The 27,585-nt window shown below is 53.6% G+C and overlaps 9 protein-coding genes across 9 annotated transcripts; 4 read left to right on the top strand and 5 right to left on the bottom strand.

Annotated features, from left to right (window-relative positions):
* Positions 1–2,362: 2,362 nt before the first annotated feature.
* On the bottom strand, positions 2,363–3,654 carry DACRYDRAFT_108242 (uncharacterized protein; the record flags this gene model as incomplete). The annotated part of the gene is made up of 3 exons (XM_040768615.1): positions 2,363–2,447; positions 2,497–3,278; positions 3,334–3,654. 3 exons carry the CDS (start codon positions 3,652–3,654, stop codon positions 2,363–2,365), a joined length of 1,188 nt encoding a protein of 395 aa, XP_040627784.1.
* Positions 3,655–4,792: 1,138 nt separating this feature from the next.
* DACRYDRAFT_100503 (uncharacterized protein) lies at positions 4,793–6,116 on the top strand (the record flags this gene model as incomplete). The annotated part of the gene is made up of 3 exons (XM_040767461.1): positions 4,793–5,080; positions 5,137–5,671; positions 5,719–6,116. The coding sequence occupies 3 exons, from the start codon at positions 4,793–4,795 to the stop codon at positions 6,114–6,116; spliced, it is 1,221 nt and encodes a 406-aa protein (XP_040627783.1).
* An 852-nt stretch (positions 6,117–6,968) lies between these two features.
* On the bottom strand, positions 6,969–8,285 carry DACRYDRAFT_22744 (uncharacterized protein). The gene is made up of 4 exons (XM_040772936.1): positions 7,694–8,285; positions 7,565–7,643; positions 7,315–7,514; positions 6,969–7,263 (listed from the first exon to the last, which is right to left on the bottom strand). Exons 1-3 carry the CDS (start codon positions 8,248–8,250, stop codon positions 7,350–7,352), a joined length of 801 nt encoding a protein of 266 aa, XP_040627782.1. The 5' UTR covers positions 8,251–8,285; the 3' UTR covers positions 6,969–7,263; positions 7,315–7,349.
* Positions 8,286–9,368: 1,083 nt separating this feature from the next.
* DACRYDRAFT_100502 (uncharacterized protein) lies at positions 9,369–10,402 on the top strand. The gene is made up of 2 exons (XM_040767460.1): positions 9,369–9,879; positions 9,930–10,402. The coding sequence occupies exons 1-2, from the start codon at positions 9,397–9,399 to the stop codon at positions 10,275–10,277; spliced, it is 831 nt and encodes a 276-aa protein (XP_040627781.1). The 5' UTR covers positions 9,369–9,396; the 3' UTR covers positions 10,278–10,402.
* A 47-nt stretch (positions 10,403–10,449) lies between these two features.
* On the bottom strand, positions 10,450–13,363 carry DACRYDRAFT_95201 (uncharacterized protein; the record flags this gene model as incomplete). Its single annotated transcript, XM_040777281.1, has 10 exons — positions 10,450–10,588; positions 10,638–10,712; positions 10,834–10,930; positions 10,987–11,226; positions 11,291–11,495; positions 11,561–11,793; positions 11,842–12,243; positions 12,297–12,500; positions 12,555–13,058; positions 13,333–13,363. 10 exons carry the CDS (start codon positions 13,361–13,363, stop codon positions 10,495–10,497), a joined length of 2,085 nt encoding a protein of 694 aa, XP_040627780.1. The 3' UTR covers positions 10,450–10,494.
* A 33-nt stretch (positions 13,364–13,396) lies between these two features.
* On the top strand, positions 13,397–15,306 carry DACRYDRAFT_108237 (uncharacterized protein; the record flags this gene model as incomplete). The annotated part of the gene is made up of 7 exons (XM_040768614.1): positions 13,397–13,759; positions 13,812–13,916; positions 13,970–14,198; positions 14,248–14,664; positions 14,735–14,860; positions 14,922–15,019; positions 15,076–15,306. The coding sequence occupies 7 exons, from the start codon at positions 13,397–13,399 to the stop codon at positions 15,304–15,306; spliced, it is 1,569 nt and encodes a 522-aa protein (XP_040627779.1).
* A 182-nt stretch (positions 15,307–15,488) lies between these two features.
* Positions 15,489–18,921, bottom strand: DACRYDRAFT_67638 (Suf-domain-containing protein). The gene is made up of 5 exons (XM_040775852.1): positions 17,965–18,921; positions 17,646–17,915; positions 16,658–17,594; positions 16,472–16,609; positions 15,489–16,421 (listed from the first exon to the last, which is right to left on the bottom strand). The coding sequence occupies exons 1-5, from the start codon at positions 18,616–18,618 to the stop codon at positions 15,616–15,618; spliced, it is 2,805 nt and encodes a 934-aa protein (XP_040627778.1). The 5' UTR covers positions 18,619–18,921; the 3' UTR covers positions 15,489–15,615.
* A 221-nt stretch (positions 18,922–19,142) lies between these two features.
* Positions 19,143–22,637, bottom strand: DACRYDRAFT_16306 (cytochrome P450; the record flags this gene model as incomplete). The annotated part of the gene is made up of 9 exons (XM_040771185.1): positions 19,143–19,244; positions 19,352–20,225; positions 20,533–20,590; positions 20,793–20,896; positions 20,919–21,559; positions 21,640–21,741; positions 21,794–22,117; positions 22,174–22,411; positions 22,468–22,637. 9 exons carry the CDS (start codon positions 22,635–22,637, stop codon positions 19,143–19,145), a joined length of 2,613 nt encoding a protein of 870 aa, XP_040627777.1.
* A 3,288-nt stretch (positions 22,638–25,925) lies between these two features.
* DACRYDRAFT_108233 (uncharacterized protein) lies at positions 25,926–26,847 on the top strand (the record flags this gene model as incomplete). Its single annotated transcript, XM_040768613.1, has 3 exons — positions 25,926–26,109; positions 26,182–26,297; positions 26,593–26,847. The coding sequence occupies 3 exons, from the start codon at positions 25,926–25,928 to the stop codon at positions 26,845–26,847; spliced, it is 555 nt and encodes a 184-aa protein (XP_040627776.1).
* Between the last annotated feature and the right edge of the window lie 738 nt (positions 26,848–27,585).

Genomic DNA, 27,585 nt, shown 5'->3' with positions numbered 1-27,585 from the left:
GTTCAGTCTTGTCTCAGGCAGAGTGACTTGGGTTATTCACTGCCCTTTGTAGCTGTATGGTGTTGAGTGGAGTCATAACACTTTTAGGTATGTCTCTCTGCTTGTTGTGAAGCTTCTGCTGGCTTATTGTTTCTTCAGTGTTGAATGCAGTTGGTTTGCATACAAGGAAGGGACTGAGTGTTAGGGCAACACAGGCTGACTAAGTCTGCTCACCTAAGAGTGCCAAGAGTCTAAGCAGGCAACAAGGAAGTGGAGTAGACCTGATGACTAAGACCTATCTACAGTATAGGTACCTGTGGATGATCCTAAGAGACCAAGTCTGAAGAGACAGTCCCAGGCAGAGTAGGCCTTATATTTATACCTCTGTGGTGGAACCTGCTAGAACATCTTGCTTACTCAGCCTAGTCAGGTGATCAGGTCATATGACCAAGGATGAGGTCATATGAGGTCATGCACAGCCATGCACAGCAGGTCACCTGACCATCCAATCCTTCCAGCAGGTTCCAGCACATGCCAAGGTATACCAGCTACTTCCATGTCATAAAGGCTTAGTCATGTCTCTTGACCAAGCAATGAGCTGGTGCCCTGACACTAGCCCAGATAATGGCAGTCATGTAGGGTGTTGACCAGATGTCCATGACTGATGCAGAGATGCCACAGTTCTGTTGCTGGTTACATGACAACATGGAGAGTTTGCCATATGCACTGGTAGCACCATGTGCACCAGCAAAAAAGGAGAGCATGCCCTTGGACTCAAACAAGACTGTGTTAGAGTTTGTGGACTCAGACAAGGCCATAGATCTCAATTAGGTAGTCATATATACATTACTTACAATTATGCTTCTTGCTCTAGAGAAGTGGAACACTCTTTTCTGGTACATATTATATTTTGTAGTATTAGGAATCCATACACTCAGTACCCTCTGCTCTCCCAGCATGACTTTCAGCACTTGAAGCACCTGTACTGAATAATAGGAGTTCAGGCCCTCTTGCTGACCCATGACCTAAGGGATGGAAGTGTGACATTCCAGCCTTTGAGGGCCTGGTTGACCCTACCTCTTGTGAGCCCAGTGGTGTACAATGAAGCAGTGTGCAATGAAATCACATTAGATGTGACTAGGGCTGCACCACAACACATGAGGAAACAATAGCACTGTGAAGAATCAGCACATCAAAATGCAGTACTGGCTGGAACAGCTGGTATCTCAGGGTCTAACTGGTGGTATGATACTGGAACAGGGTTTGAGGTCAAAAACCTGCTCCCTAGCAGGCAGATTGTGGGTCAATCCACTTGCTAATTTGTGTCTGGGACCATGAGATAGCACTGGCCGGAGGGGTCATTGAGGGATTTTGGGCCCTGAGGGCCATTCTGGCGACTTTGCCTCCGAATTGGGGTCATCGGAGGAATTAACTCCTATTGGAAGGAAGAGTGGACCTATACACAGCCTTAGGTAATATAGATCAGGAATAGATTTAGGTAGTTAGTCCGAAAGTCTGAGGACGATTCGAGTACTTCGGATAGGGACGCTCCTTCGGCTCGCTCTCAGCACTGACCTTACACCTAATACTACACCTCTACTCTGCAGTCAATCTTTACTTTACCCTCTGATCTTCTCATTCCAACTGTTGATTTGAATCCTCAAACCAACCTGGCAACCCTCGCTATCAGCTTTCAAGTCCTTTAGGCAACTCCTCCAGTTGGGACTCTCGTCGGATTGCTTGCGCCTTAGGCAGGCATTGGCCACGCTCTTGCCTGGGGTTTAGGAACTCACATCGAACCCTCGAACCGACCTTCGGACCTCCCTCCTTTCTGAGTCTATCTTTGAGTAGGCCACTACTGGACGTCGGAACTACTACTACCTAGGCTCGAGCCACTGCAGTCAACTCCCCCCCAGCGGACTTACTCCTGACGCCTCATTGGGAGGTGTAGAGTACATTAGTTATGCTCGCTATCAAACAAGCAGGGAGCTAGGGGAGGAGGCGTATTGAAAGTGTTTCACTCTCATCTAGTAAGCTAAGATTAATATCACTCATAGCATGAGAATACAGGAGCGTGACGCTAGTCATTGTTGGTACTGCAGAGTTTCAGCTTCCTGTGGCTTGATCATCATTGGCCGTCTCAGGAAGAGGAAAACGAAATCGTCTCCTGGGAGAACGAACGAAATAGAGGAGAAATTGCTTGGCGTATTGAAACTCACGAGAGGTTCGGTATCACACCAGGCATGTATGTTTGACATAACTACATATCAGCACACACAGAGAGGACAAGGAACAAAGAAGATGCAATATACGGTCAAAACGAAGAGAGTCCAGAGATTCTGTATAGTGTACAAAATCCTTCCACTGATCTGACGGAGTGGTATCAGAAATCTCGGGTATCTTTCTTCTCCAATACGAACTCTCCTTGGACGTAGAGCGTTCCTTCGGGGGTCAAGTAGGGCGAGTCCCTGTATCCAATGTCAGAACCCTGTCACCGCAGATAAACCGTATACGTACTCGTACTCCAAGGTCGCTCCGCCAAGTACGCTATCAAGCCTGATGTCGTACGTGTGGTCCTTGGTCTCCATCTTCCTTCTCTGGTACTTGAGCTCCACTTTCTCCTTCGCATCTAACGGTCCAAGCCGGAGCACGCCAGTGATTGGCGTGCTTGCGCTATTCTTGAGCAGCTTGATACCGATCACCCAATGGCCTTCTTTGATAGAAGCAGAACACTGCCATCCCCTGCCGCGGGCAATCCACTGTACAGTCACTTTACGCGCGACCTTGACGCGCTTGCACCACATCGGTATTTCCCAGCCTACGCGGAAAGTGCCAACGCCGGTATCGGAGATCTCCTCAACCTGGACGATGCTCACCCGGCCCGGGGTGCTTCCACTAGGCAGTGTGGGGGTCGTCGGTCCGCGCAGGCCGATCACGGTCTCCGCATAGCTCGTCTTCTCGAATGTTGGGTATGTACGGAGCGCCTGGAAGAGCGAGTTGGCGTTGTTGAGCATGAGAGCAGAGCGCGCGTCTGCGATGGTCCTGTCTTCTAAGGGGACGGAGAGGAGGAGCTCGAGGATGTCGTTCCCGACTCCGTTGTCGTATGAGGGTCGCGGAGTTCCTTGTGCGGAGGGAAGATGGCAGACAGCGAGGATCGACCAGTAGAGAGGGGTGTGACCCTCGACGTCTTCCTGAATGAGCTGTTCGAAAGGGAGGGCATGGGCACGACAGGCGGCTTGACAGGAATGCAGGACCTCTAGAGCCCCGGGGTCGGAGAGGTTCTTCAGCGTGTCATGTATCTACACCCAGTGGATCAGCACTCAGAGCGCACTCGCACAACATAAGAAATCTTACAAGACTACGCATAGTCGCCCTCGTCTCGTCTTGCTTCTGTTTCTTCTTGAAAGCCTGCATCATCCCGCCCCAAGTGACGTAGTCTGCCCAGCTTACCCATCCCTGTTCTGCCGGCTCTCCAGGAAGAGGAGCGGTCTCTAAGGCAGGCTGGGGTGTGTAAAGCCCGGCAAGGGTATCGAGCCTCGCGTTCAAAGGCGCCTTGGAGTTACTTCCGGCTGCTTGGGTGGATGCAGCAGCAGCTTGGGAAGGGCCGGGGTTGATAGTGCCATACTCTGGTGGAGCATCAGGTGGAGTGTCGGGTACGAACTGCGTGTTCTTCATCGTAAGCAATTATGAAATTGTCTTTCACCCGGGGGGAACAGTGAAAGGGGGGGAATGTCGAGCGTATTGTTTTTGACAAGGAGGACACTGATTGCGCCGTAGTTCCATGCTGCGAACATTGGGTTGGCCGCACCGCCCCGCTCCTAGATCCCATGTTCCTCCGCAGTCAAGAACCAAATTCCTCCAATCCCGAGTATCAGGGAAATCAGGGTTCACCGGAGTCATCGGATCGGGATCTTCCACTGAATTGGCACTATCGGCATTATCAGCCTTATAGCCGACAGTTCTCATGATACTCAGCGAATGAACAATTATCTGATATGTATTGGATAGCATACCCCGGATACCTGCGGAACAATCAGCTGAGACTGCTTATAGCACGGCATCGGCTGCGAACTTGAACATCCAGTGACCGAGATGACAATTCTTCCCTTGTATGTACTTCAGTCGCCCATGTCTATGCTGCAAGCGCCCGTGCGTATTCAGGCACTCACCGGTTTGGCAAACGCCAGGTACAAGATCCGGTGATTCGGCCCGATGTACATCGAGCCATCTCAGACTAATTCATTGATAATTGAGCACCTGTCCATTTCCTTCCTTCAATCTCCTGATATTCAGATTCAAGTCGGCCGCGATGTGACCCGTTCACGCTCTTCCTGGGTTGGCTCGATCTCCACATGATCCCCTTCAGTCGCGTCTCCCACTCCGAGGAAGTGTTGCTACTCGTAGACGTTGCAGTGTTATACCCGTGTAGGACTCAGGGAGAGTGTGGGGAAGATGAGCAAGTTCATTGAGGGTGGTCACGAAATATATATGCAATGGACTACTTGCGCTGTATTTATTATTCGATTTGGAATTCGACCTTCCCAATAATGACAGTAAGAGTTTATCTGTAAAACGCCGTATCTTGCATCAAGCGCGCCGCAAACCCGAAGGGAAAAAGGTAAATTGAAAAGAGCAGACCCTGGTGTGAGGGGAAACTGCGAAGCACCGGCGCAGCAGTTGACCACACGGTTGACATCCCTCGTCTGCGCCGTCCATCTCATTATTTAATTTCCACAGTACATCCTACAAGACTTGCGCTGCTGAATCCAATTCTCTCCCTTGCACTGCTCACATCTCTACCTAACAACACAGGATGGTCATCACAAAGGAGCCTCTCACACCCGACGGCAGCTCGCTAGACACTCCCCCCTCGTACGACAGTCTCAGTACATCGTCCTCTCGCCCAACAGGCGACCAAAAGCGCCCTATTCCCCCCTGGCCTCCGAACTCCCAAAGTGCACAGGCTGGATCTAGCCACTATTCTCTGCCTAGCCCACCGAGTAGGGATGGACCTGCATCGGCTAAGTGGAGTCCTTTGACTCCCGAGTATTGGAGGCGGAGGCGAGAGGAGGATGAGATCAGACGGACTGTGAGGGATCTCGTGAGTGTTCCTCATTCCACTCGTGTATTTTGTGAGTTCATCGAGGAATCATGTAGTTGAAAGACGTGATCCACAACCTGTCCGACCCTTCATCTCTGGACGTCTTGCATAGCTCCTACGTCGCCTGTGCCTCGCACGGCATCTCCTTCCCTTCCCTCTCTCAAGAGCTTATCGAGTCCCACCCTCCGCTCTACTGGGCCGTTCTCACCCTCTCACCCCTAGCGCGTGCTCTTCCAGGTGGCCAACTCGCCTCCTCTCCTCCCCCCGACGGCTGGTCAGCACTAGACCTCCTCACCGCCTTCCCGCTCAAAGGAGAGACGCAGAGGGAAGCAATCGCCGCCTGCGTACTGGGGGACGATAACGCGCTCTTCCAATACCTCCGTGCGAGCGAGGGGTTCGCACCCCAAGGACTGGCGGAGAGCATCATCTCCCGCCCCGGGGAAGAAGGACGTGCGAGAGCGGTGGATTTCGTACATGTTGAGCATGTGCCTGATGGGCAGGCGGGACACTTTAAGATCAGGTTCAAGTGCAGGGACTGGTTGAGGCGGATGAGGATGCACAAGAAGATCGTCATGCGGTGGATTGCCAGAGGTGCGCATATACGTCCCTAGGAGAACCGCCCACTGACTGCGCGACAGGACGCGCATGGCAGCTTGTCTTCGGCATGGCGGACGGGTCGCAGCCTGTATCTCAGGGTAACTGGTACTGCGCCATCGCCCTCGTCCGCGGTACAGGGTCAAACAACGCTCCCCTGACAGCCCAGATCCAGATCGGCAACACCGACCCTCTCCCCCCTACCGACCGTCTGACTCCTGGCACCTTCCCCCCACCCACCTCGGCCAGCGACAGCCCGGAACGGAAGACCGTCACGCTCAAACTGCAGCACCGGGATCTGAGAGACGACTACGAGTACCACTACTGTGTTAAGCTGTCTGACTTCCCGGGCGCGGCGAGCTTGGAATACGAGGACTCGCCGTTCATCGAGCCCGATGGGAGCGTGTGCATGCAGGGCGATTTTGTGCTAGAGAAGAGCTAGAGCAGAGCGGCAGGGCGGAGTGTCTCGGAGGGAGGAGGGGCATCGTATCTCGATAGGATGGATTTACTTTCAGCCAAGCTTGTACTTCTAATTGACTTGTAATATTTTCCAGACAGGACGTAAGGCGGGATCGGGAACGCTCATAGGGAAACTTCAGCATAGATGAAAACATGGCCACAGCAACATTAAGCCCGAAATCAAATGGAGCCAGCTGCGTCGCGAGTTCACTCGAGGGTACGAGAATCTATTTGACGCAGATGTCCATGCGAAGGTGTAGGACCGTCACGATTTCGTTCAAAAGTGAGTACAGCAGAGGCCTTTCCCTGACTGCCGATGAACATGACCTCATTCCCATCTGAGGAATTCATACAGTACCGTTCTGATCTCGGAGGGGAGAGTTGACGCCGAGCAGTTCCGCCGCCGCCCCGATCGGCAACACCTTTTCTCCGGTCGGGACGATGCCACAATTCCAATCTAATAACCCAAGTCCAAGTCCGAGTCCGGTCTGTCCCGGCTCCTCGGTCACCAGCATTCGCGCAGCATATCACACTCCCTCTAGCCCGTTCTGACACTTGTTGGCAGCGCAACACTCTCGATCCTGCGAGAATTCGATCCTGGGGCGAAGCTGGCAGTCTGCTTAGCACCCGCTGCAAGCAGGTCCGACACCTTCTTCTGCTGCGTTTCAACTTCTTGTGGGACTTCGCGAAGCATACGTACCGCCCTGTACAAGAGGGAAGGCCGCGGACGTGGGATGCTTGTTCAAGCGCCCTCGTGCGGCCCCGCAACGCGATCACACTCCAGACAAGAGGGCTTAACTCGGAAGAAACTCGCCACGCAAACCATGGGGATATCATTACTTTGCTTCCACAGCGTTATAAGCTCATACACATAAAGGTTCGCTCGTATACCGGGCGTGCCAGCACCCCCCTACCCCTGCCAGCCACAGACCCGTAGATTCGGATGAAAACTTGCAGATGTGTGCATGATGGTAGGCACTGGCAGATATAGGAGTCTCTGTGACCGATTTTGCACGTATTTGCCTTGGGTTCAGGAAGAACGCATGAGCCCGCGAAGGACGAAGGGCGAAGGGCGAAGGGCGAGGCGATATGATACGGCCGAGGGAAAGAAGGCTAAGCGCCTTAGATGTCTACTTATCTGTCAATCACGCCAGTCTCCCGATAAGGAAGTGAAAACTCACCAATGGCCAGCTTGGCCAGTGCGGGTGCTAGGCAACTAGTGTGCGCAATTCTCCACTACGAGCATCGTCAGTAGGATAAGGTCCATGCAGTCTGTGAAGTGGGACGAGACCGTGAGTGTCGGCTGATCGGCTCCCTGTGCTGGTGGAGAGAGTGTTGCGCCTAGACACGGCAGTTGCTGCGCAGAGCGTTGGATCACACACTAAAGCATGTGGTTAACTTCAACAAGGCTGTTGGATAGACCATGCTAACTTTGAAGTGCGATGATGCAGGATCCCGTCGCCAGGTGAACTTTGCAGGATGTAGCTCTGGCGCATGAAACTGTAGTGAACTGGACATCGGTCAGCCCAGAACGGATAACCACAGCGAACGGGTACGCACTGCGCATCTTCATGAAGAACACATTTCTTCAGGGGCAACTCCCGTCCTCCATACAGCACTCTGCCTTTCGTTGACCCAGCCCGATTCTCAACGCGCCCAATCATGGTCCCTCTTAGTACTGAGGACAACCATCCCCGATTTGGCTCATGAACTGCGCGGGAGATGGCGTATCTTGTTTGTGGCGCCGGAGTGTCGTGTGATGGGATTAGGAGAGTGTTAAGAGGAGAGGGCGAGAAGAGGAGGAAACGTGCGTCTTCGACTGGCGGTGGTGGTGTATCAGGGAAATAGGAGGACATGGAAGATCGTGGGGAGATAGGAGTGGGGGGAGGGGAGGCTAGCGGGGACTTTTCTTTCCTCGATAGTGCCTCGTACTGCCGTCGACAGGTCTTGGCGGTCCTGCATGCCAATCGATATACGAAGACGAGGAGGTCTTCGGGCATCTGCAGATCGGGATCGCGCGGATCGTCAGAGTAGTGCACGTAAGGCACATGGATCTCCGACATGTTCACGTATGCGAATGGCCGGGGTGGTGGATTGACCTTCGTCGTAGCGTCCATGATGGGGAGGAGGGATGGAGGCTGGGTGGTGGGGGGAAGGAGCGAGGGCGAAGGTATCGGCCGAGAGCATGGCACGCTGTGCAGGTGGCTTAAGTAGGAGTGTAAAGAGGAAGAGGGAAGGAGGAGAAGATCCCTAGCTCATGAAATGTCGGTCTCGAGCGCATCTCCACGGGCTCGGAAAGAAGCTCGAGAGAGAAGGTCCAGCGTGCCGCGGGCATCAAGCCGAGATGTTTCTTCTGAGGATGTTGATGGCGCCGACAGCAAGCAGGCAGACATCGAATCATGTGGGGAAGGCGTAGCTCTAGAGTGTATTCGTCGTCATCCAAGGGTAAGCGAGGTCATCTGAAATGGCCACAAGGTCGGGCGGAGACGGGTCCCGACCGACGGAGAAGGAATTGCTGGCGAGTGGTTGGACGTTCTTCTCTCCACCTAGATCAGACAAGGGAACACGAGGCTAAACTTTGACTTTCTTTCTCTGTCAAGGTGATTACGTAGAGAATTAGAGATCTTGGATATCCATATGCAGCCAAGTCACGCCCTCGGACAAGCCATTGCGAAGATGGGAATAAGGAGGCATCCCTTTGAACGTGTCTGGGCAGTGTGAATTGAATAAACAAAGCTTGAATAGACGATGGCATAGGGGCAAAGTTTCTTTCTCTACCCCCATGTACCCCTCTTAGAAGCATCAGAAGTCGTCGGCGCTAGTTCTAAAGATAAGTATTGCGAGTTTGGACAGTTGGATGAAAGACAGCGGTGACCTCGAGGTAGAGGAGAGAGAGGCGCGTGACTGTCAGCATAGACAGCATGTGTCCCCTCTTCTTCTCCTGGCCTGCGACAGGCTGGAGATAAGCTACCCCTCCTCTTAGACCGGGACTGAATCTGCTTTACTATTCCAATTTACTGTATTTCATTCACCAAACAAATTAACTGCTTTGCTGTCTACTACCACTTCTCTGGGCATCTATTGTTGTATTTCTACACCAGTATTTGGTATCCTATTACACAAACTATCAAACGAACCACGTCGAGGAGTCACAACACCTCTCCAATCCCGCGTTTCCAGTTGCTTCACTGCCAGCACATCTCCCCCTCACGCACAGCGCACTTCCAACATCTTCAAACCCCAAGCTCTTGGCACACGACAACATGCCTACACTGGACCACATCATCCTCCTCGTCCCCTCGCTCTCGGAGGCCATCGCAGAGTTCTTCTCCTACGGGTTCAACCTCGTCAGAGGGGGCACGCACTCAGACGGCCTGACAGAGAACGCACTCTTCATCCTCTCAGACGGGACGTACATCGAGTGCATCGCCTTCGTCCCCCCAGCAGAAGACGAGTCGTCGGACAGGACAGCGCAGCGGGAGGCGCACTGGTGGTGGAGGAAAGAACCGGGGTTTATCGACTGGTGCCTCGGTCCGGGTGTGATGGAGAGCGGCGTGATCGTCAAGACGATCAACAATGCTAGCGTTGGGTTGCAGTATGATGAGCCTGTACAGGGGGGAAGAAGGACAGCCCAAGGGCAGCAGATCAACTGGCTCGTCTCTTCCCCTAACGTGGCTATCTGTGGGCCAAGAGGGAGGCTCCCGTTCTTCTGCCAAGACGTGCCCAAAGACAGTCGGTATCTACGCGTACGTGCGCCCGTCCCCGCCAAGTGCTAGAGGATAACATCTCCCTACAGGTACCACACCGGTCCGCGAACACAAACACCACCCTGGAGCGGATAACGATCCTCGTCCGGCCCTCCCGGCTCGCCGTCTACCTATCGCACATCACCGCCGTCTTCCAGGCATGCAACGCCGAGTCCCTTCCATCTGAAGATCCGCTCTTGTACGAGTACAGAGTTTATACGCCAGGCGCACAGGGGACAGTGCAGATCACGATCCGCTCGCCGATGACGTTGAGTGAGCAGGAATGGGCGAGTGTGCATGGGGATGGGATGTATGAATGTGTGTTGAAGGTGAATCGGAGGTTGGGCGAGGCGTGTGAGATCCAGCAAGCGAGGTTCGCCTTTGAGTATGATGATTAGGGGTCGGGTGTACGGGGGTCGAGCGGGAAGGGAGGGGCGAGTGGGCGAACGGACATGCGAGTGAGCAGGGGAGAGATACCAGGCGGACTCCCGGCAGGTAATACAAAGGAGCACAAGACAGCGAAGGAAGGGATATAATCAACAGCAAGAGATATATAGATACAAGTGTAGCCGGTGTATAGCATAGGAAGCACAGCGCAGGCGCACAGTCTACAGTCTACAGCCCCAGCTCCAGTGGCTGCTGGGGATTATACCCAACCCGATCCCTCGCGACCGCTTTGAGCTCCTCGAGCCTTGCGCGCATCTTCGGTCTATAAAGGGGTGAATTGATGGGAGTAGGGGGGAGGGGGGAGGACGTACACTTCCTCGAGCTTCGCCTCGAGCGTTTGTTTCTCTTCTTGCAGGGCAAGCCGCTTTTCAGCGTCGAGCTCCGTACTGCGCAAGTCAGCATACGGTCCATAGAGGTGGAAGTGGAGTGGGTGAAAATGAAAGTGCCAGAGAGCGGAAGTACGGGTAGAATAGGTAGACGTGCAAGTGGAGGAAACAGCAGACTCACAAGATGTAGTTCCCCTGCCCGTCAAACTGCAGTATCATCTTATGATACTTCCACAGACTTGGACGATGTGATACCGTCAGCAACGTGATGCCCAATTCTGCGGCGCCGTCAGCACGCCAAAGCACAGCGACGCCCAGATCAAGAGCGGCTCACCAGCAACATGATCAAACATGAGTTTCTCCACTTCGAGCGTGACGCTGCTCGTACACTCGTCAAGTATCGCATACTTGGGCTTGTGATAAAACAGCCGGGCCATGGCGATGCGTTGCTTGTCACCTCCTGAGAGGGAGGTGGACCAGTCCCGCGCTGCGTCCCAGCCTCCTTCACGGGCGACGATAGGCTCGAGGTCGACGTGTGCTAGGATAGAGAGGAGGTCGTCGTCCGTTACCCCCTCTACAGGGGACGGGATCGCCCGATCATCAGCAGCGCTCGGATCAGGGAAAGGGAGATCACGCACTGGCGTCCATCTCCTCCTTCCCATGGGGATATATCACCTGATCCCTCAATGTTCCCAAAGACAAATACGGTCTCTGGGGGATATACGTAAACTCTCCCGGCGGCGGTTTCCTGACCAAGCCGGCATAGGCCGGCCAGAGCCCGCCTAGGATACGGAACGTAGAGGACTTGCCGCATCCGTTGGGGCCTACTATGAGTAGATGTTGCTGTGAGAAGCAGGCGGGATTAGCGTGCGGAAATGGGCGCAGGATGGAGGGAAAGGAGGACGTACACCAGGCTTGACGTGAAATGTCAGCTTCCGGACTAGGACTTCCCCGGCGGGGCTAACGATAGGCACGTCACGGAACTCGATCTCGTCTGATTCTTCTACCGTGCCGCGCTGTTCGAAAAGGGAGGTGTCCGCTGTTGCTGAGAGACGTTTTTCAAAGTGGCCTGAGCGGACGGAGTGGAGCGTGTCGAGGAGTTGGGAGACGCGGGCTGTGTAGCCTGCTAGTTCGGATAGTTCTGCGAGGGGTGAGCTCAGCTTGGAACAGAGGGAGGGAGGAAACGCACCTTTATAGGAGTACAGCACCCGGCCGAATGCGTCACTCGCACTTAACAGCAGTCTGCGGTTAGTGACAAACCCCTCTGTCCTCTCTCCCATTCCCCGCCCGCCCGCACCAAGGTTAAAGAACACCGGAATCGCACATATGCACATGCCCACCGCTCCCCAGAGCCACTTTACCACGCCCTCCTCGAGCATTGCGTGCGCGGCCCTGACCTGCAGGGAGTGGGCGGCGTGCGTAAGGAGGGAGAAATACGCGCGGTCGAGTTTGAGTTTCTCGAGAGTTTCCCCGGAGAGGAAGGCGATCTCTTCGGCCCAAGCTAGGATGCGGGAGTGGGTTGTGCGAAGGGTGCCGGAGAGCTGGGATTCTTGTGCTGCTAGGGCGCCAAAGGAGGGTGTGAGGGCTCGGACTGCCTAGCATTAGCAGGAACTGAGGCCAGGTGAGGAGAGAGGGGAGGCGTACGCAGAGCAGCGCTGGACTGCACTAGCACGGTGAGAAGGACCAGCCCCTCCGCGCCGACGTTCCTCGACAACTGGTAGTTGTATAATATGACATCGAGTACCGGTTTGGCGGTGTTTCCGTATATCGCTGCGAGGGCGGTGGAGAACTGCTGGATATCCAGTGTGATGAGTTGGTCTGCGTCGGAGGTCCTGTCGTCTAGGTTTGCTGGGTGGCAGTTAGCCGTTGTTAGAGAGGTACAAGGTAAAAAGGGGGACTCACCAAGCTGGTAAAATGCTTGTGAAGACTCGCCCTCCTTCCCCAGGTAGAGGTCCATCACCTCCCGCGTCAACCTCGTCCTGTACGCGATCGCAAGCTTGCTCTGCACGTAGGAAAGCATGCTATTTGTGTACGTTGCAGGAACGGCGACTGCCATCCATTTTGCAATGTTTAGAAGGAACTGTTTTGGTTGGGCACGGACGAGGGAGGAGACTATGCGCCCGTCGAGGGTTGCTACGTACAAGGAGATGACGGTACGTAGGAGGAGGAATGAGGAGTGCATGGCGAGTAAGAGCGCTTCCTTGCTATTCCAAGAAGGAATGAGGATCTTCAGCAGCCGGGACAGACGTGAATAGAAGAGAGCGTCGATCTGCACACGCTCTTTTCCATCTTTTTTCTGCTTTGGCCGTGCTGGGTAGCGGAATGTTGTGTAGCTTGTGCGGAGTGTGTAGGCGACGAAGCAGGTGATGAGTAGACGTTGGATAGCTGGTCTGTGTCGTGTGTATACTTTGAATAATGATGAGAGTTGAGCACGGGATTTGGGAGTGAGGAGGGACATGATGGTGGTGAGAAAGAGAGGAGATGAGCAGTGAAGTGTGAATGATGAGAGACGCATGTGTGAATGTGATTCCCCGCACTGACCGGTAAATACTCCTTATCTCCGAGCCCTATCTCCGACCATTTCGAGTCAGGGTCTAACATTCATCAAAAGTAACATTGACTCATTACACTCTATAGGACAGTTAATGTCCCTCTTCCGTCTCCTCTCTCTCAACCATACCCACAGACGCATTCCCACTCTCCTTCGACATATTCACACCCCAACTCCTACTCGCACGATGTCAATGTCCATCACTCTCACACCACTCGAATCCCAAATATTCACAATCCTCGACTCATACTCCCGTTCCCTCTCCACACCCGTAGAATGCCGCATCGCCGGCGGTTGGGTAAGGGACAAGCTCCTCTCCCTAGCGTCGGACGATATCGATGTTGCGCTTTCCTTCCTCACGGGACTACCCTTCGCCTTGGGACTGCAGGAATGGTGCCGAGAGCATGGGGTACCCTGTGGGAAGACGAGCAGGATCGAGGCTAATCCCGAGAAGAGCAAGCATCTCGAGACAACAAAGTTTGATATACTGGGGTTGGAGATGGACTTTGTTAACCTCAGAGCGGAGGATTATGCGGAGGATAGCAGGGTACCTTCTGTACGCCTCCCGCTCTCTTAAGTAGCTGCGCTTATGCTCACTTGGGGGAAAGCAACGGTTTGGCACGCCTTTAGAAGACGCGCTCCGGAGAGACCTGACAATCAACGCATTGTTCTACAACGTCCACACTCGCAAAGTCGAGGATTTCACCGGCAAGGTGCGCCGTACCCTCTCATCCTCTACCCTCATTCCCCCGTTAACAACATGCAGGGCCTAGCCGACCTGAAGAACGGAATCTGTCGTACCCCGCTCCCTCCGCGCCAGACGTTCCTAGATGACCCCCTCCGGGTCCCGCGCGCTATTCGGTTTTCCGCACGGTTCAACTTCGTCCTCGACCCTGCGTTGCGGGAAGCAGCCGCGCTCAAGGAAGTGAAGGACGCGCTCATGCAGAAGGTGTCACGCGAACGCGTAGGCATCGAGTTAGAGAAGATGCTCAAAGGTCCCCCCCTCCTCCTCCTCTTGCGTAGATGTGCTAACACCTTACGCAGGCCCGAACCCCCTCCTTGCCATTGAGCATATCCACGCTCTAACGCTCTACGAAGCGATCTACCTCCTTCCCGCCCCCTTCTCCCAGTCCCTCTCCTCTCCTCCCCTCCCCTCCCAAACCGGGCTCATAGCATCCTCCGTCCTCTCCCAGCTTCTCTTCCCTCCCCGCTTACGCACGTTCCAGCGCGTCCAAGATTCCCAAATCAGGAAACGACTTTTCCTAGCCTCCGAGCTTACGCCTTACGCCCGTGTTACCTACACGGAAAAACGACCCTCCCCGGCAGTGGAGGCGATCACCAGAGAGGGACTCAAGTTGTCGAACCACGATGTTACTGCTATGTCAGCTCTGTTCGCTGCGTCGGAACTGCTCTCCCAGCCTGTCTTATCCCGTTTCCCTCCTCCGGAACGGCGGTCTATCGGTGCGTCCCCATATTCCAACCTCAAAACGAGAACAGGCTGAACTGACCTGACCCGGTACTGGGACTGCAGGACTCGTACTGCGTAACCCAGCTGTGCACGACCCAGTCCGAGGTTTGAACTGGGAAGACTCCCTCTCTTTCTCCCTCGTGCAGGATCTGATCCCCTACTGGGACCTGCGTGACAAGCGGCTCAAAGGTCAGCACTTGTTTACATCTGGGCTGGACTGGGAAGAGCTAGACTGACGAGACCGATGTAGATGGGGCAGAAGAGGTGCTGAGAGCTTATGAGCTGTTTCTTGCCCGTCTGGAAGAGCTGGGCTTGCCAGCTGCTATAGAGGAGAAACCGAGACTTGACGTTCGTCCCCCCTCCCTTCCTTCCCCGAAAGAGCTAACACTTCCGAACCCACACAGGGAAAAGAGATCTCCAGCACGCTCAACATCCGCCCCGGACCTGCTATTGGGCCCATCCTGAATAGTGTCGTCGCTTGGCAGCTCGAGTTTCCTGAGGGGACGAAGGAGGAGTGTAGGGCTTGGTTGAGGGAGCAGGTGGAGAGTGGGGGGATTGACCTGCCTGAGGAGGGGAAGGGGAAGGGGAAAGGTGGGGGAGGGGGAGGGGGAGGGGGGAAGAAGGGGAGGAAGTGAGGGGTTGGGGAGGACGGGACGGGGGCTGGTATGCTACTACACCAAGGTAAATGAGAATAGATGCTAGTCCAGAAGATTGAAGCCATGAGTGAGGGAGAGAGCACAATTCCGCCGAGGGGACGCGGTGACTCTTCGTCCTTCAACGCGCTGAAGGGGCGCAGAAGGGGACGTGCAATGGGAGCGTAACCCGAACAATAAGTATGATATTGATACTATCGAACAGGAGGGTATCGTATACTACTGTATCAGAACGGTAAGCAAGACTCATTGATCTCCGGAGTCCACCAGAGGTTTTCAAGCACAGAGAGGTTAGTACCTCCTTCCAGGACCGGAATTCGGTCCTCGATAAGGGCCATAGTCGGGCGGTGGGCGGCCGCCTCGTGCTGGCTGTGGAGAGCGAGCGCGCGGCGGCCCAGAAGGAGCGGGAAGCATCTGTCCCCCAGGGATGACAGAATTACGGAATACCTGCATGAGGTCGTCTGTCCTGAATACAGGGCCGTCGAAGACGTTCGCAGACGGGAGTTTGGCCAGCAGAGCCGCTATGAGCGCGGGGACGGCCCCACTGGGCGCTGCTGGTGCGGCAGGGACGCGGTCTTCGTATGACGGCAAAGGGGGGCTGCGGGGCCGCGGACTCTGATACCCCCTATTATCCCGTTCTTGCCAGCCACGATCTGGAATCCGGTCGCGAGGGGGAGGCGACGCCTGTCTGGATTTCTTGATCGGCCCACGGCGGTCTGGGGAGGGTTCTCGAGGCCGTTTCGGTGGCTCGCGCCTTGCTGCCGGTGGAGGGGATGGCGAGACGGGACGTTTTGCTGGTTGGGGAGGTGGGAGGGTTGGAGCTGGAGGGAGGGGAGGGACTTGTACTGGAGCGGGCGGGCGATACCCGAAGCCCATGTCAAAGTCTCGGATTGTGTTCATGTTTAAGTACTCGTATTTCTGTGCGAAGCGCTTAGTTGGTGGGTCGTTAGGGAATGCTTCGGCTATGCGCTTCTCCAGCTTTTGAGTCGCGGCCAAGTCGCCAAAGTTATACTCGTAGCGTGCCCAGCGTTCCCAGAGTGGCCGGGCTTTATCTGCAGGAAAGGTCGGTATAAATCTCTCAAACAGAGCTCGAGCATCTGTGGAAAGAGTGAGTCGATGACAGAAGCAGAAAGGGCAGTACACGTACTGGCATCGTCATTGATGGATATAAGGAATCCGAGGTAACGTAACACAAAATCAACGTTATCTGCGAAGCTTTTCAGGCCGAGCTCGAAAATCTTGCCCGCCACGTCAGATGCTTTCGTGCAGTGATATTCCATCAACGCTGCGATACAATCAGACGAAGCCTCAGCGGAAATACGAAAGGACGCACCAGAAGCCTCAAACACCTGCCAACCTGCCCATTCGCTCTTCCTCGCACGTCCGAACACCGTCCGCGCAGCTTTTAGCCCCTCCGCTCTCCGTGCAAACCGCATGAGCATAATCCACGCGACCTGCAATCCTGCCTTCAAGTCCTCGAATTCCCGTCCCCTGCGCGCCCACACCCTCTGACCCCGCTCCTCTCGTTCCTCGTTCGCCTTCCTAAAATCCTCCGACAGCGAGTCCGAGTTTGCCAAGGTTGAAGTGTCAATTTCTGCGCCCTTGGCGAGTTCCGCTTCCGCCTCAATGCTCGTTTGAAGCTGTTTCACTTGCGAGGTGAGGTTCGTAATAAGGTTGTTGAAAGTCGCGTGCGCAGCAGGGTAGTTCTTTCTGCCTTCTTCCAGCTCAGCAGTAGCAAAGTGCAGTAAGAAGCTGGTCGGATTGCCTTCGCAGCCAGAGCGAAGAAGCACTGCACCTTCCTCAATCTTGCTGTTCGAGACAAGGTAGTTGTATGCCATGTACCACACTTCAGGGTAGAATCGTGCCCATCCAACGGCTTTTCGGTACGCGGCCTGTACGCGCGTGGCGAGGGCAGCGGTGTCGTCCAGGTCTAGCGGATTGGACTCTTCCCACATGAGGTATGCTTTCCAGTCCATGGCGTACTTCTTGTCCTGCTCTGTCCACGTCGGACGGAGAGGCAGGCCATTCGCCAGGGGACGAGTAATCGGGTCTAGCAGCTGGCGAAGGGTTTTCATCGAAGACCGGGCAGTGATGTAGGCAGGGGAATACTGCTCCAGGAACCGTTTCGCAGTCTGCTTATTTTGTGCGTTCTCGAATGAGTTAAACTCACGCCACAGGGCCTCGATGTTTTCCAGCGGGATGACTACACAACGCTGGTAAGTACGCCGAAGTACGTCTGTCTTCTGCTGCTCTTCCCATGTCGACAATGTCTGCAGACTGTTTCAGACATGCTGGGGGTTGGAACGAGGCTTCACACGCACCGGCTGCTCCTTTAAAAACTGTAGATAATCTCTCCATATCTCTCCCGAATCCTTATCGAATCCAATATATCCCAAAGCAAACTCATACGCCTTTTTGACCGTCTCCCTGCCTGCATCACCCGGGTTGACACGGCGGATGTACGTGAGATAGAACTTCCAGAGCTCGACTGAAGGCGAAGCGCGCAGGAAGCGGGCGAACAGAGACTCTGCATATGGGAAGTCCGCCGCGTTGTTGAGGAAGTGGGAGAGGTAGGAAATTTGGTGTGTTGCCTGCTCTGGGGTTAGCATATATCGAGCGACGGAGCATACAGGCACTCACTGCTCCAGCATACGGTCCCAGTAACCCTTCATAAGCCTGCTTGATCTGATCAACGTCTCCCGCTGCCTCTGCAGCAGACACCAGCGCCAAATGCGCCTCAGCATCAAAAGGATCATCCTTCACCCTCTGCCTCAGCTGCTCGATCCTATCCATCGGCCCATCTTCCACCCCAGGTGTAACAGACTGCCGACCAGAGGCAGCACGAATCGCAACGGTGATCGAGGCTGGAATCTCAGGGCGCAGCACGGGTGGGGTGGAGAACTCTTGCTTAACAGGGCTTGGTGGGACGTCGGGGAGAGGAACAGGTGCCGAGGGCCCAGAAGGCGAGTAGTCCGCTGCCGAGGGGAGGTAAACACCGTTCGTTCCGTTTTCTGTTGAGCCATTTGGGCCAGTTTCGTTGGATGGATCTTGTTGTTCCACGGTGATTGCCTGCACGTCCAAGTCGGCCTCTCCATCCGCATCCACGTCAGGCTCTCCATCAGCGTCCGCATCTGAAGCACCTTCCACGCCAATATCGTCCTCCACCTCCACGTGCACTCCTACACCATGTGCTGCTGCATTCTCAACATCCATCTCGCTCGGGCTTGGGGATGACGCAGCACCGAGCACCGCATTGATGCTGTCTTCTTCTGTCTGGAGCTCAGGGGCAGACATGTTTGTCGGCAAGGGGGTCGTCTGTTGTTCACGCGATTGCTGGTATTGCGATATATCTAAACAGGATAGGACACCTGCTGATCTGGGGACCAAATTCCGAAGCGACGAAGGTTGGCGATGGATTCTCGATGTTATCGAACGTTGGATGCACTCGGGACCTGGGCAGACTTAGATGCACAACCGGACGGGGACAGGGGGCAGCACTGTAAGGCCAATCGGACAATCGGACAGCAGAGTAACGACAACGCTCTATTTGTTGACCACTGAATTCGGCGACGGAGGACGTGGGAGAGAGGATGGTCGTCGTTGGGAGCAAGACGCGTAAACGAAAATTGGCTTGAACAAATCACTTGAGTCAAATCCGACGGAAATCGTAATTGCTCCCGTGCGAATCCTCCCAGTGACAGTCACGTGAATAACATATCAATATTGATCATACAGTAAATAAATTACCGTTACAGATACGTACGTGTATACATGTGCAATACACTATCCCATCCAGTTTAATTAATTCCAGTCATATATCAGCAATCAGCATTCCGGCTGATCTCGAGAACGTTATCAGGTAGCATGTCCAGCCTCCGCTTAAGATGCGCCAGAATCATCCCAGACGTCGCCAGGTATTCCTTCGTACATCCAATACAAGACGCAGCAGTTTTGTTCAAACACGCGGTGACAAACGTATGCTACTCTATCATCAGCACTCTACGCAAAATAGGGAGAATAGGCACACCGTAAACACGACTTTGCTCGTCGGACACTTCCTAAGCTCCATGAGTGCCGCTTCCTGAAACTCGGGAAAGTAGTCCGCCTGAAAATCATGTCTGCACGAGCCAACGCAGCACACTCCCTTTCCCTCCAACCCCCTAACGAGCTCCGCCGCGAGCTCAAACCTCGTATCCCTCAGCCTTATGAGCCTAGTCAGGTCTAGCGCGCTCCAGTCCTTCAGCTCTTCAGGCCAGAGCGCCTCCATATACAGCGCAGCCTTGTCGATATCGATATCGAGGCACGCAGCAGCGGCGATCCGCTTCTCCTGCTCCAGGTCCTCCTTGCACGCGAGTGCGTACACCCGGAGAGGAACGGTCTTGCGCATCAGGTCGGGGTTGACTAGCTGCCCGCGGAGGACGTCGACCACCCTCTGGGAAGTGTACTTCCGCGCTAAGTCGAACATCGGCATGAGCTCTTCAAGAGTCGTGTACCTCGGGTGTGGGAGTGGGTAGATACATAGGAGGAAGTCGTTTAGCAAGCGTGCGGGTTCGGGGATGTCGAGCACCGGGATCATCGGGTGTGCCGAGGAAGAAGAAGAGGGGGTGATAGGTGGGGTGGGAGGGTGAGGGATGGCGAATAAGTCACGAAAGATGTCTGAGGACTCGATGAGGATGACCCTAAAGACTCGGAAGAGGACTTTATCCCCCGTGCGGAGGATGAGGTCTGCATCGGGGTTGTCGAACGCCGGATGTTTGGAGAACGGTGCCTTGGCTTTTGGGAGCGGTGCGGAGGTGCGCGGGGCTGGTGGAGAACGGGGCACAGGGGGGTGGATGAAGGTGTATGTCGTTGGGGTTGGTGGGGAGGAGGTTGGGCGTGTGTAGCTAGCTGTTCGAGAGTGGCTGGACATGTTGCGTGTAAATGTTGACAAGGTTGATAAGGAGGAGAAAGGGATGACATGGACTGAAAAAAGGATGTACAATGAGCTGGATAACGTGACCCTTTCGTGTGCGGTACTATGCTGGTGCCGTTGTGCGGCCAGTCACCACAAAAGTACAATGGACGTTAACGTTACAGCGCTACCCCCTTGATCTGATCTCCGCTATCGGAGGGGAGACCCTGTGCCTGAGAGACATCGGCTCTTTCGTCCAAGTTGACATGGGGACCATATGCTGAGCCATTTCAACACCTGAGCAACGGATATGCTACCATTCACCATGGGGGTAAGCGGTGCATTTGCACAACTCCAGAGTTTCTACTGTACAAACTACAAATCCAAGAGAAAAGAAGTTCCACAAGAGCACAACACGCGCGCAACAGCTTACAAACAACTCAATCCCGTACAGGACGAATAAGCAGCGGAAGCTGCTGTCCCTTATCGTTCTCCCCATCCACACAATAGGTCGCACGACCATCCTGTCCTACCCTTAGCCCCTGTGCTCCGGCAACAATTACAAAAGAAAACTCACGCATTCCGCTTGACGATCGGTTTCGGACACGAGACTTCAAACTCCCGCACCAGATGGAACAAGAATATCTTGATCCTGTCATCTCTTTAGCCCACTCTCTTAGACTGCGAAAAGAGGAAAACCCACTCGATCAACGCGAAACGCATGCCGATACAAGCCTTCGGCCCCGCAGAAAAGCTCATCAACCCAGCCCAAGTCTTCCACCCCGTCCTCCCTTTCCCATCTTCCCGCAGCTTCTCCCCAGATGGGGGAAACATGAGCGCGTCCCATCTAGCGGGGTTCCATTCATGTGCATCTTCGCCCCACACTTCCTGGAGCGTGTTCAGCCCCTCGAGGGGGATACGCACATACTGCCCCTTCCGGATGCTTATCCCTATCGGGCCTTGTCTGCGCCCGGCAGTTTCCCCCCCTTTGCTGGGAGTAGGGGGGAGGGGGATGATATCATCTTCCATCGCTTGGCGGAACGTACTGTGCACCGCAGGAGTGAGGCGCAGTGTTTCCCGTACGACCTTTTCCAGCAGTGGGAGCCTATCGACGCCATCGACGAACGCCCCAGGCATATCGGGGTTAACGGACATGCATTCCTCGCGCAGGGAGAACTGGACCGCCGCGTTCTGGGAGAGGTAGTACAGTGCCCAGGCGATCGTGAGCGCTGTCGTCTCGGACCCGGCCATGAGGAAGGTGTTGACTTGGGCGATGACGAGTTCGTCCACCATAGGCGCTTTAGGAGCGGCGGAGATGATCTCTTGGACTGTGGGAGTGTTAGGCTTTATAGCGAACAGAGGGGCGAGGACGGACTCATGAGTGTTAGCAGGTCCTTCGGCGCGCCTGCTGCACGCGAGCTCACTTTCTCGCCGCCGATCTCCGCCTGCCGGTCTCTGATCCAGTGCTTGACGGTGCTATCGATCAGCGCCCTACTTTCGCGTATCGTCTTCACACGTTGATCAGGCTGTCCGCGACCCGTATCAGCTACAGCGCGTTATAGGTAACAGTAGACATACGAAACGTTCGTCCAGCCAGGGGAAATATATCCCCATCCACATGCGCAGCGTAAACCCGCTAATGGAGCTAAACAGCCCCTGGAAAGCCTGATACAGCGGGTCCCTCCCTGGATCGGAAAGGCAGTCAAACGCGTGCCCAAAGCCGGCAAGGCCGATGACGTCAAACGTGGCCCTTGTAAGGAGGGGGAGGATGTCGAGCTCCGCGCTCGGGCGGGAGAGGGAATGGGCGTGGAGCATGTGGCAGAGCTCGAGCGCTTTGGTGGAAGAGATAGGGGAGAGGGCATCGAGGTTTTTCTTACGGAACACGGGCTGGAGTAACCTTCTCTGAACACGAGATCGTCTTGTCAGGATCTTCCACCCAGCCAGAAAGCACGACTCACCATAACCCTGTGTATTGTCCCCTCGGCCATGGCCAGCCCGCCCTCCCCGATCGCCTGGTCGACATACGCCCGCCCCTGCCAGCCTTTCTGATACTTCTCAGGGTGGTCTAGTATGTACTTGACCACAGGGGGGGAAAGGGAGAAGAGTCTCCTGTCTAAGGGACCGAAGCCGAAGGTCTGGAAGGTGGGGCCGTAGAGACGCGTGTAGCGCTCGTGCGTTTCCGGGGAGACGTCCGGGCTGCACGTGCGGGTGTTAGCTTGGAGCGGGGAAAGCGGGGATGGGGATGGGCGTACTCGAGTAGCTGGGGCAGGTGGCCGACGGGACCATACCACCCTCCTGGAGGTCCGGGGAGCTCATGTAGGGACACAACCTCCTTTATGGTTAGGTACTGGAGGGTTATGTATAGGAAGAGGAGGACGATGATGGATGGGGTGGCGAGGATGAGGAGGGAGGTGGTGTCCATTGGGATGACATTGAGTGACATGTGCGGGCGAGGGGGATGGAGGGGTAACCAACTCTGGCTACAGATGGTAATAAAGGAGGAGGAGGAGGAGATAGTGGTGGTGGTAGACAAACAAGAAGTGAGAGAAGTAAGAACGAGCATTGTGGACAGCAATACGTGAGCGCATGGTGTCAGTGCCCTATTCGATGAGGGACTGAACTTCTTCCGAGGAGAAGAAAAGCATCGATTGTTCACACTCACGTGATGTGTGGGAATCAACACGTGAAGACATGCATCCGTGGCGAGAAGCGCTCAAGGACAAAAAAGTGTGTGAAGGAATGCTTCCGTTTGAAAAAAAAAGGTTGTGTATTATGTACAAATCCTGTGACTTTAGTGTATTTTCATCTGTCAATTCTTTTCAAATCTCTTAAACCATTATTATATGCTGTTCTACCCTTCCCCTTCCCACCTTCCTACTCCTTTCTACCTTCCAACTCATGTGTTCTCCCCTTCCCTATTTTCTATGATTCCACCACCTTCACACATGCAACTAACTGACAAATGAGATGATGTACAAATGTACAAAATATATGAGCCAAAGCTAATGGAGAAGTGATGACAAAGAGGCCACCGTTGGCATGGGGAGGCTGGTGATACTTACAAGATGGATATATAACCAATATCTGATGATGATAGGAGTGGGAGGTTGGTGCTGGTTATAGTCTCCCTCATGTAACTTGTTGTCTGTTGTTATGTATATGATGCAATGATGCAATACTTGATGCTATTGTGTATTATATGGTAGTTGGGGATCAGCCTAGCAGTGAGCTGATTTCTCCAAGATTTCATTGTGAAATATAAAAGAGATTCCAAACTCACCCAAAGGAATTTGAATGTAAATTTAATATTTTGCAGAATCACTCCACATATATAAATTTAGGGTTACTGCAATTTCTAAGAAAGGGAAGGGAGAAGAAAACAAGAGGAGAAGAGGATGGTGCAGAATGTGTATGGGACCAAGTGTTATTTTGACCAGTGCTGTCACTGTGTTCCTCCTCAACCTCAGTACTATCAGGTGCCTTATGCAACAGCAAGCACAGGCACTGTCCATTCCACAAAAGGGGGTAAGTGTTACAGAAAAAAGTACCAGACTGGGTATCCTTTCCACCTCTACTCATTTCCACCAGGTGTAATCACAGTATGGCATACACTAGTAGGGGATGGGGGAAAAAGGGAAAGAAGATAAATTGGCTGCTGATCAGGCATCAGCAACCTTGAGGTCACCTTTCGTTCACTCTTTTGACACCAACAATGACAACACTCACTCTACTCTTCTCTGTTTGATGATTTGCTCAACTCTATTATACACTGCTCTCTGCTGGATGATTCTGGACTAGACCCCAACAGTTGTTTATCTGACAGCACTTTCAACATTTGCAGCAAATAATCTCATCCAACACCTCTCATCAGTTTATCCATTAAGAACTACAATGGCAGCAGAAGATAGCAACAACAAGAGTAGCAAAAGATGTCAGGCCATCCTTATGCTTCACTGTCAACACTCCCACCAACATCCATATGCCACTGTCTCCCATGCCCTCCAACCTCCTCCTCAACCCTCTGATGCCTGCAAGAGGAGCACTTCTCTCCCACACCACTCCCACTGCTCCTCAAAGCACAGCAATAATGCATGAGCACCAATTCTGCTGCCTCTGGGCTGTTGGACGTCCACTCCCATGCCTATCCCTCTTCTCTTCAGCAGGCCAAACAGCTGCACAAGCAGGATGCTGCAGAGCATAAGCAGTATGCAGCAGTATTCCTTTACCGGCAGGTGGAGGGGCGACAGTGCAGGGGAGGGGAAGTGAGAATGTGCACTGATGGTCAAGGAAGGGTATAACAGCCACATTCCTGCTCTGGCAATGGATACTTCCACACCATCAAATGGCAGAAGGCACTCGACTGACATGGGAGGGGGAAACTCATGTCCTTCATGGGGATGAACATACATGCATACTCATCTTCAAACCCTAGTAACACTCCCCCTCCTCCCCAGGGAGGGGGAGGGGTGGACAGGCCCCCCCAGCCCAAAGCCTGTATGCACCTTGCCCTTGCACCTCCATTTCCTGCATGTGCTCAAAGGTGACCCTGTAACCATCTGGCAGAAGATGAGCGCACCATGGGTGGATACATCTATATTGGGGAGGGAGAGGTTGAGCTTGCATTGCAGGCCAAGCTTGGGCTTAGGAAGGGAAGTGGGCATCTCACCCATAGAAGAAGGAAGAGCGAGGAGTAATTCCAAGACTGTTTGTGTCCTGCTCCTGCCTTCCCATCTTAGCACATGTTAACTCCCCTCCAGCTCTCAGGAAGGGACACCCTGATGCTGTCCTCACTCTCCAACCTCCCTTCCCCTTTCCCCCTGCCACCCTCACCTAATTCTGGTGAACAATCCCACCTCTGGTGGGGTGTGTCAGGCCGATATTCCCACAGCTATTTTCAGGCCCTTAGAGACCGTTGCATGGCACTACAGACCCTCACCACACAGGACAATGCACCCCAGCAATGAGTCTCGACTCTTCGGATATTTGGCATGATGACTATGAGGTTTCCCCAGGCGACAAGACCACCCAGATATTCAGCATGACGACCGCGGGTTTCCTCTGCAATGGGATCGACCCACACAGATATTCGGCATGCCAATGTCTGCCTTCGAGAGGTATCTAGAGACCAGATTAGTATTGAATTTAGTTTAGAGTAGCTAGTATAAGTAGTGTCCAGAAACTCCTGTATCTAGCTTATTCTGCCCCTTTTCTGTTTGACTTATATGGATCCAATTATCCCCTTACTGGATAGGCAGATTTGACTTGACTTAGCAGATTTGACTTGACTTATTGTGACTTCACTAGATGGACACTGAGCTCCAATTATTGCATCCTGACTTTTGATAGCTCAGCTACAGGCTGACTCTGGCATTTCTACCAGTTTTCCCCTTCTCTCCCCTCTTTCCCTAGCAAGTTCTTGCACACCACCCATCAGACTGACTTATTTGGACCCCTGGTATTTCAGACACCTTTTGGGTTGGATCACCGGCATGCCAGATCACCCATTTCACATCACTGTTTTCTGACTGGAGGGGAGCAGGAAGACAACATTTGTCCTGGGGGGCATGGAGGGTTGGCCAGGGGTTAGGAGAGTAGGGGAGGTCAAGGATCAAGATGGGAAACTTTTGTGTGAGTCATCTTCCCTTATCCTTGCTCTTGTTCCTGCTGTGGGAGAGCCCACACAGACCAATATCTCACCTCCAGAATCTGCATGTCTGCCCCTGACCCTGGCCCAGCCCCAGAGATGCACTACCAGATACTGGAGATCGATTCCACACTCATAGATTGGGAGGGGGATGAGCATGATTGGCCAGGCTGGATGCCGTATGTTGACAAGGTATTCATGTTGTTTGATGCAACCAGCAGGAGGATGGTGTGGGTGTGTGCTGCTATTGGTGAGTGCCATCTCCCTACCCTCTCAGCACAAGAAGGGAGAAAGGAATTGTGCTGATGCTGATGCATAACAGACCTGATAAGAGATCTCAACCTCCCCTGCATAGTTGTCATGACAAAAATGGATCTGCCCCAAGCACTATCAACTACAATGCTTGACCAGCGCATGTGGACTTGGGACATCAGCCTGGTACCCTTGAGCAGTGATGTGGTGCACAAGAATTGGATTGTACCTAAACATTGTTTTAAGTATATGTGTCAAGGTCATTACTGGTGGGGAGATTCTTGAGTGTTGGCTTTTTTGGTTGCTTTCACTTTTGGTTGCTTTTGTTCCCTGCTTCTTGCTTGTGCTTCTGGCCTTGGTCATCTGCCTGCTTCTGGCATTGCCATGCTTCTCATTCACACAGTTCCATCATCATCAGGCTGTGTCTTCGAGGGAAGCATTCCCCTGCTAAAGGCATTTTTGTTCACCACATGCCTGGCAGATTGATAGTGATCCACCTTATCAGCACCTGTCAAGGCCTTCCTATTCCTATGGGCATGAGGAGCCAGAAGACAAGGAGGAGGAGAAGGAGGAGGAGAGGGCCGAGGATGAGAAAGTGGAGGAGCAGGCTGTGTGGGAGGGGGAGGGGAGGGAGGGGGAGGGGAGGGAGCAGGCTGAGGAGGTCGAGGAGTACCTGCCTGAGGTGCAGGAGATCCTTGACAAAGCTGTAGCCGGAGAGCATCCATCTGCTTTGTGAGATGCTCCCACTCTGTCCTCTCAGACACCCGGATTGACTGGCAGTGACTGCCTACCTCCCCATTCCTGATGGCGACGTCTTGCTCATTGAGCCACCTATCAATGCCACATTGTCCACTCTGCTCAAACTACTGGTAGGATTGGATTGTCATTCTGGTATGTTGCCCCTCCAAAGACAAGTGCCATGAGAATCTTGCTCATATATGCACTAGTTGGCTGAGCTGTCCACAGCAGTCAACCTTTCCCTCCTGCAGCACATCATGCTGTCAGTGATGCATCCATTCAAATTTGGCACATCAACTTCTAGACCAGATTCAAGTTTAGCTCCTCATGACTCTAATGGTAGAAGGAATGCCTATTACTGAGAAAGCACTACTCAAAAGACCTAGTGCACTGTTCTCAGTTCATTCAATATTAGCATAACCTTCATAGCACCAGCTTTCATGTCCTTGTTATCTTGGTTGCACACTTTGTCCAGCCATAGATCCCACTTGTCAGGATGCCAGAGAAGAGTTTGCTTGCAAAGGCTGCTCAAGTGTCAGAAGAATGACTTGACCAAATCATCCTCAAGCTGATTTGGCAAAGTGACAGATAGGTCTTAGTCATCAGGTCTACTCCACTTCCTTGTTGCCTGCTTAGACTCTTGGCACTCTTAGGTGAGCAGACTTAGTCAGCCTGTGCTGCCCTAACACCCCCCCAGCAAGAAGAATGGAGAGGCTTTTAGTTGCAAAGTCTTCTC

The sequence above is a fragment of the Dacryopinax primogenitus genome, assembly GCF_000292625.1.
Source record: "Dacryopinax primogenitus strain DJM-731 SS1 chromosome Unknown DACRYscaffold_11, whole genome shotgun sequence".
NCBI lineage: Eukaryota > Fungi > Basidiomycota > Dacrymycetes > Dacrymycetales > Dacrymycetaceae > Dacryopinax > Dacryopinax primogenitus.
This window is presented reverse-complemented; position numbering and strand designations above follow the sequence as displayed.